At 39.6% G+C, this 8,569-nt stretch overlaps 2 protein-coding genes across 2 annotated transcripts in view; one reads left to right on the top strand and one right to left on the bottom strand.

Moving 5' to 3' along the window:
* Positions 1-6,283, bottom strand: SARC_08549 (hypothetical protein; the record flags this gene model as incomplete). Its single annotated transcript, XM_014297471.1, has 10 exons — positions 5,962-6,283; positions 4,725-4,823; positions 3,463-3,659; positions 3,167-3,246; positions 2,858-2,893; positions 1,678-1,814; positions 1,245-1,359; positions 642-829; positions 180-326; positions 1-24 (listed from the first exon to the last, which is right to left on the bottom strand). The coding sequence occupies exons 1-10, from the start codon at positions 6,166-6,168 to the stop codon at positions 1-3; spliced, it is 1,230 nt and encodes a 409-aa protein (XP_014152946.1). The 5' UTR covers positions 6,169-6,283.
* A 1,551-nt stretch (positions 6,284-7,834) lies between these two features.
* Positions 7,835-8,569, top strand: part of SARC_08548 (hypothetical protein) — a gene marked incomplete at its 3' end in the record, with an annotated part of 11,444 nt that continues 10,709 nt past the window's right edge. The window contains exon 1 of the mRNA XM_014297470.1: positions 7,835-8,468. Coding sequence (XP_014152945.1) covers positions 8,133-8,468 — 336 coding nt within the window. The remainder of the gene's footprint in view (positions 8,469-8,569) is intronic.

Here is an 8,569-nt window from a genome sequence, read left to right as displayed (position 1 = left end):
CTATGCGACTGTCAAGATGCACAGCTCCGTATTTGTTCGGCCATAAATAATTCATAGACATGTGTACATACCAAGTATGATCATTTACAGTTGACTTCATATGAACACACACACACACTCACGCGCGCACACACACTCGCATATATATATATATATATAGCAAGGTGCATGGAACACACCTGCTTCATAACCGCACTTAATACACTGGGCTTCTCATGATTCAAGAGCATAGCGTTCATCAGATACTGACCGGCGGTCATGGTGTAAGTCTCGCGCGCAATATCGGCCAGTTTCTCCTGCACACCCTCTAGTTCAGCAATAGGTACCTATGAGGAAGTAAGCAATGGGTCAGTAAACGACCCATGGTTGTCATAAATATATGAAGAGGTAATACATATATATATGTATATACAGAAACATATTCATAGATATGGCCATCAGGCAATCTACATACACGACAAATAACAATCACACGTGCTGAGAGGCGTACCATCAGCAATTGACATAGACGTGTGTACACAACTATGGTAAACAACAAAGCATGAATACATAGATACATACAGTATATATATATATATATATATATATATATACAAGCACATATAAATATACGAACACCTAAACAACTGCACACACTCTACCTTGAACTGCTTGCGGACTCGTGCGTAAGCACCCACACCCACACACGCTATTTGACCAGCGGATACGGCTGACGCAGGTAGAGAGATGCCTCTGCCTTCAGAGAGACACTCCATCAGCATGTTCCACCCAAACCCGGCTTGTTTCTGACCACCAATTAAGTAGTCGATGGGGATGAACACATCCTTGCCTGGACCATGGCAGAGGAGAAACGATGGAATGCAACACACCAGATGAGTTGGAGAAGGAGATAAGTGTAGCATGTGCGTAAGAAGTAGAGAGATTGGTTGTATTCTGAAGTGCAGAAAGAAACAACTGAGGAACCACGAACGACTCTCCGGCTCCCACATAGCCCTGCTATATATATATATATATATACATATAAATATGAATATACATACAAATATAAATATATGAATATATATATATATACACACACATATATACTTATATATATATCCGCCATCGATACTGCTTTCCTTGAACGTAGGTGTCACTTTGTCCAGGGCCTGCTAAATTTCTCACCGGTATATCTATATTTTTTCTCTTAGTATACACATACACATACACACACACACATATATATATCGCACATGCACGCTTACCTTTAACAGTTCCGTTCATGAAGGCAATCGATAGCACATCGTGGCGTGGTCCAGTCTCCAATCCTGGGTGTCCTTTTGGGATCAAAGCAAGGGTGATACCTTCCTTTCCATTGCCCTAGTATGAAAAAAAAGAAGAGAAAGACATCTAGCATGTCAATACATTATATATAAATATATATATGTATATCGTAAAAAGCTCAATCAACGTTCTCATCTCCTGCGTGGGATAGAGAAACAAACAACATACAACACACCATTGTTTTAACGATTGAGCTACCAGATGGAAAGGATTGATATACCACTATTTTCTCGCAAGGACATTTAACAGGCCGTTATATACTTCTGTAATAAATACCAACCAGCCATCTAATAGAGTATATGAGGAGTTTACAACTATACGTATATACACATTCGCGCACATCCTCGCAAGTACCTTGAGCAGGCCATTTGGATCGCTGAGCTTGAACGCCAACCCAACCACAGACGCAATGGGGGCCAGAGTGATGTAGCGTTTGTTGAACGAGGCGACAATTCCGAGTTTGCCGTCTCTCATAACAACCTCACCATGATCTGTAGGTAATCACATGTAATAATAGTTAGAACAATGCTGTTATTTAGAAGTACTCTGTTGATTAGAACAATGATATTAATTAAAATAATACTGTTAACTAGAAGTATTCTATTGACTAGAACAATGATATTAATTGAAATAATGCTGCTAACTAGAAGTATTCTATTGATTAGATCAATTATATTCATTTATATATATATGCTGCTAACTAGAAGTATATTAATTAATATAGTGCTGTTAACTAGAAGTATTCTATTGATTAGATCAATTATATTTATTTATATATATATGCTGCTAACTAGAAGTATATTAATTAATATAGTGCTGTTAACTAGAAGTATTCTATTGATTAGATCAATTATATTCATTTATATATATATGCTGCTAAAGTATATTAATTAATATAGTGCTGTTAACTAGAAGTATTCGATTGATTAGATCAATTATATTCATTTTTATAATGCTGTTAACTAGAGCATGTGGGTAACGGTAAACTCGCTCTCTCGCATGACAGTCACTGCGTGAACTGTAGGTAAGCGAATAGAACACTAATTAGGACAATACTATGATTTAAAAATAATGAAATTAACTAGAACTGCTAGTAGCATACGAGCATGCGGGTAAACCCTCTAGAATAACGACCACGCCGTCAACTCTAGGTAAGCATATGACAAACCTAACAATACAGAACTATGTTCATTGGCCAGTGGAGAGACATGTATGTATAGTCAATGCTTCAAGTACACCTAGAAAAAAACGTGAATAAATACTTGTAAAGGGTGACTGGAACGTTATGCACAATATATACTAACAAATACAAACTCAATTATTTACATACATCGTTCGCTGTATTTGGGCGAGTGACAGGATAGATCAATCAGAAGACATTGGATACATACATATATGCACACACACATAGATTGTACAGATGCATACACAAACACCTACAGATATAGTCTCAAGAACGCACCCATATATAGTAGCAAATACAAACTCATGTGTTTTTCATTGTCTGTGCCTAAATACAGCCATGTTAACGTACCTGGCATACTAGCGGCGTCCGATCCAGAGCTAGGGCCTGTGCACGGGAAATTGATAGGCAAAAGAATAAGCATTAAGGGGGGTCTGCAATGAGGTCAAGTAGTGAACTGTTTCAAACTCATTTTGACCCCGTTCCGGCCCTCGTAGTGGACGGTTGAGGTTTATTTTGATGCGTTTTAGAGTTTGAAAGATATTACCATTCACGACTATCGAAGATTTCCGATCTCCACAGGAACTGGGAACTGGATTGGGTCAAAGTCCGGCGCCAAAACTTGAAGGAAGAAGTCTGGTCTAAAAATAGAAAACCTACCTGTGAGACCGAAGCAGGGGACTTCGCGACCATCCGCTAACCGGGGTAGCCAGTACTTCTTTTGTTCTTCGGTACCATAGCTACAATGGACAATTAAGGAGGAGCGTGTGAGACTTGGTAGTTGAGCAGCAGGTTTATTGAGGTCTGGTAGTCAACAGGTAAGTCCACAGACGCAGATAGGTCTTACACCAGCAGCATATAAAGCATACCATAGAACAATTCCATTGAAATAAAAATAACTGCAAATAAACTATTACTTATATATATATATATACATATACATATTTATACTTCACCTCATAAGTAGCTCTCCTGGACCTAAACTGTTAGGAACCGCCACACAGACGCCAGCCGCAGGACTTCGGGTGTTGACCTTGGCGTCCACCATGCTGTGTGCGTGTGCGCTAAAGCCCAGGCCTCCTTGGTCTTCAGGGATCATCATACCAAAAAACTTTTTCTCTTTCAAGAACTTCCACGCCTCTGGGGGCAGGTCCTGTAGGTATATACGTATACAAAGTGTCCTTAGGTTTGTTTATAACGTACACGACATACAGCTTGAAAGGATAACACGCGTGCTTTTGTCTGCACATCATATACGCGTGGGCACGACACAACGTTTGGGGGGATCATGCCCATGAACTTGATTCCTTGGACTTCCGCGCCTCTGGGGACAGGTCCTGTACGTGTGTACGTATATAATGGATACGTATACACGTATATATGGTAGACATATATACATGTACAAGGTATACGTATGTTTTAAAACGTATAAATTATACTGCTATGGGAGATCACAGTAGGATGCCATTACCTTGGAATTTACTTTAGTATAGTCTGCATATACATGAGCGAATACACGACACCACGTTTGGGATGATCATGCGTCTGAACGCATCTCTCATGAACCAATACGAGTATGAGGGCAGAGCCTGCCATGTATGTATATGTGTATGTATATACATATACCATTTTGTACGAGACTATGCCGGTGTACATGCATGTATGTGCATATGTGTGTGTATACATATACGAGCAACGTATTTGTTAATACCTATATGCATCATGCAAGCGGCCCCCCCTCATTCCCACACTGCAAGCATAACGTTCATATTACGCAACATACAGTACGAATCCTAAGAAAATGTGTAGAAGAACAGTCGCGAAGTACGTCAACAATATGTAAGTATATACTTTAATCTTATTGTAATATATATATATATATATATATAACAATATATAAGTATATACGTTAATCTTGTTTCACGATCATATATATATATATATGTAAGTATATACGTTAATCTTATTTCACGATCATATATATATATATATATATATATATGCATATGTCTATATATACTGATGCACCCACCTAACCCCTACAAACAAAACTACAAAAACTTCATCACACACAACATACAGCCTGGACCCATGGGCCATGTATAAGTATACAAGTACATACTTCCACTACGCTGCACGGTTACATACACCAAAGATATACAAGTAAACGCTTATATCATATCAATAAGAAATAGAACATACACTCCGACGTACGTACCTGATCTATCCCAATCTGGTAATCGTCCAGCATCTCGCACAGTTGTTCCACCTCATTGCCTAGGAAGGCCTGTTCTTTGGCGGTAAGCACTGCTCGGTACTATGATGCAACAGATAGATTGCAAAGGTTTCAACTTAGTTTTAATTCAGAGATGGCTGAAACCGTGGTTTTATAAAGTATTTTACATAGTTTTGTTTCCTGGGGGGTTTGAGGCTCAAAATACTTAGCTTGACACTTTTGTGCCATACAACACACACACACACACACACACATATATATATATATGCATATGTGTGTAGTACGTTGTAAGAGTACATGTAGGTGATTAGTGATACATGTACACCGGTGGAGCAACGCTAGAACTTCGCTTATGATGAGATATCCGTTCAACACCTGTATGGACAGGGCATGATCTCATGGGACGTACTAATATATATATATATATATATATATATATATATTAAAAGGTGTGTGCATTCGCAATTTCTAGTTACCTAGTTACAGGGCTTTTAGGTACACATATCACATAGCTTGAAATGTGGACTATCATATGCCAATTGACGATTCATTGCTGATATGTGTGTGAAATACATAATATCAAACTTACGTCGTTACAAAAATATAACTCTTGTTTTGAGATGTCATGCAGCCATCTAAGCTTGTTATCACATATAGATATCATCCGCGTGCTTGTAAAATGACATCATATTCACAACGAAGATGGATACTTGTTTTTATGTATATATATTAATTTTAAAATACAAAATATATATAACCAGACGTCCAGTCTGTACGACACAACGATACATATCTGCCTACCTACGTTCCCATATTAATTAATACGGATATGTTATACACAAACATACAGCGTTCACATATATACAACAGCCTTCCAGCCAGCCACAAACCTTGCTAAGATCCTTTAAACAGGGGTTCTCAGAGAAGTGCTCTCAATCAAGGACATCGGTACCAGAATCCAGGGCACATCTTGAGCACACGAAAGACACATGTTCACATACACGCACGTCAATGATACATATCAGCGCTCGTCAATGCACACACAATTTTAACATACATACAGTGGCTTCAAAAACATTATGCTACACGAAGATGCATATATATTTGTTACATATGATCCAACGCAAATCTCTTCAACTCAATCACCACTGGTCTACTTACACAAGTCCAATGTTCACACGCTGCATCACGCACATCACCATTCAACCGCGTAACTCACCTTTCCAAGACTCGACAAACTAGTCTTTCCGGAGAAAAGCTCTCGATCAAAGCCAACAGTACCACACTCAAGTGCCGCCTGCTCAGTATCGGATACCCTCGGCACCACTTTCTTAGCCAGATTGTACGCTAGTCCGAAAACTGTGCGTTTCTGGACTAGTTTCAAGCCTCCTACGGCTCGGATGGCCGAAACGGTGCCGCGCTGCATTGCTTATTTATATTTAGGAGGTAGATGAAGAACTAATAACAGGTGCACTCGGATACACCAGTGTAGAAGTACTGAGCGTTCTCTTTGTGCTTGTATATATATATGGTTGTTGTTTTGGTGTGCTTTTTCATAGCCTCCCCTAAAATTGAACCTATTTGCAGATGGATTTGCAGAAAGTGGCTCTTTTGCTGATCATGTGATAACGTTTTGCCATAGAAATCAAAATGATGCCTTCTTTGTAGACACTCGGAGGACTATGCATGTACTCAAGACGTTTAATTGCGTTAAACGTATATACTAAACGTTATGAATTGGTTGTACTTCTGCGTTTGACAAGTCGTTAGACGTTTACCGCATAGATACTAAAAATAAGTGTATTTAGTAATTGTTTGTAAATCTCCGTTGAGATGCCGTTAAATGTTTAACGTATATATACCAGAGCGCGTTGTAAACAGTAGTAGTATTCGCATTGTAAAGAGACGTTTTAACGGGTAACGTTCTAAACTTTTTACCAGTGCACCTCTACAGTTTACACTCTACACTACACTCTACAGTCTACACTCTACACTACACTCTACAGTCTACACTCTATACTACACTCTACAGTCTACAGTCTACACTACACTCTACACTACACTCTACAGTCTACACTCTACACTACACTCTACAGTCTACACTCTACACTACACTCTACACTACACTCTACACTACACTCTACAGTCTACACTACACTACACTCTACACTATACACTACACTCTACAGTCTACAGTCTACACTACACTCTACAGTCTACACTCTACACTACACTCTACACTACACTCTACAGTCTACAGTCTACACTACACTCTACAGTCTACAGTCTACACTACACTCTACACTACACTCTACAGTCTACACTCTACACTACACTCTACAGTCTACAGTCTACACTACACTCTACACTACACTCTACAGTCTACACTCTACACTACACTCTACAGTCTACACTCTGCGCTACACTCTACAGTTCTACGGTCGATAATGCGACAGTCCGAGTGTCCGACTATCCGACTGATTTAAAATCCGATAATCCGACAGTCCGACATCCTTCCTTGACTTCATTTGTGTCCTCAGTCCTGACCCTTCTCTCTCGTGTATTTGTTTGTTAGTAGACTATGTTCTCTCTCTCCACTAAATACTACTACTAGCAGCCAATCGGAGGCCGTCTTCAGATTTCTCCCAATCCCAATCCTCACAACCACATCCAACACTCAATACGTTTTACGATAAAGTGTATTGCAGCAATTGCACACACATACATACATACCTCGAATATACGGACACGTTCAACGTTTATATCGTGATGCCCCTATGGTGGTCGCTAAGGGGAATCTTCGGAACCTCGAGGTTCAAATTTTTCGATGATGTTTTCCCTTTATGGTGTCCGTTTAACTTGAATAATAGGTTGATACTTTGTCCAGTCGTTTGATCCGTACAAACGTTTTATAGGTTATGTACCGAATGAACAGGTAAGTATTTACGTTCAACTTTTAAAATTAGACCCCTTAAAATTGATGAGTCCGAACTTTGAGGGTAAAGGGCAATGAGGGAGGATCCTTCAGACGAACCGTCATCCTCATCATGGTAAAAGTATGGGCTATGTATTGACACCTGCCTTTTGCGTAGGTTTTAAGCTGTAGACATACATATGGTCTCTGGCGCACTGTGGTGTACGTAAATACATTGTATAGTAAGATCTGAGCAGTTGCGTGTTCCTTACGGTACGTAGAACTTACACCACTGTATACGTAGAAGCATATTGCGGACACACGCAAATACACTTACATCTCAAGCATACTTGATCCATACTTGCATACTAGCACTCGAGCGTTTTGCACAACATTACACCAGCCCACCGCACCACAAACACACAAATATCCTGTATAGATTGTGAGACGTTACTACTGGACTACAATCGAGCACCATGGCGCCTCCCAAGTCTAAGAACAACAAAACCAGAAAGACGTCCACCTCAACAGCCCCAGCCCAACCTGGTGCAAAAGCCACAGATGCTACACCGCTAGAAGGACCAACACGCTCCCTATCCTTGCACGACAGAGGGGGTGTTGGCAGTAATATATGCACTGTATGCTTCGATGAGATGGAATACTATGCTGTAGGCGCATGTAATCACAGGGTAGTGTGCCACAGGTGTTCGTTGAGAAGTAGGGCTCTTTTGGATAATCAAAAGTGTGTGCTATGCCGCACGGTGTGTGAGGAGGTGGTGTATACCACTGATGCGACGACGGCTTTCGACCAGGTATGGTTGGTGAATGAGATTTAGTATATATATATATATATAATATATTTATATGTTTATATTATATATTTATATATTTATGAATTTGTAGATTTATACTC

The sequence above is a fragment of the Sphaeroforma arctica genome, assembly GCF_001186125.1.
Source record: "Sphaeroforma arctica JP610 unplaced genomic scaffold supercont1.780, whole genome shotgun sequence".
Taxonomy (NCBI): Eukaryota; class Ichthyosporea; order Ichthyophonida; genus Sphaeroforma; species Sphaeroforma arctica.
The sequence above is the reverse complement of the archived record's forward strand: the minus strand, read 5'-3'. Positions and strand labels throughout refer to the sequence as shown.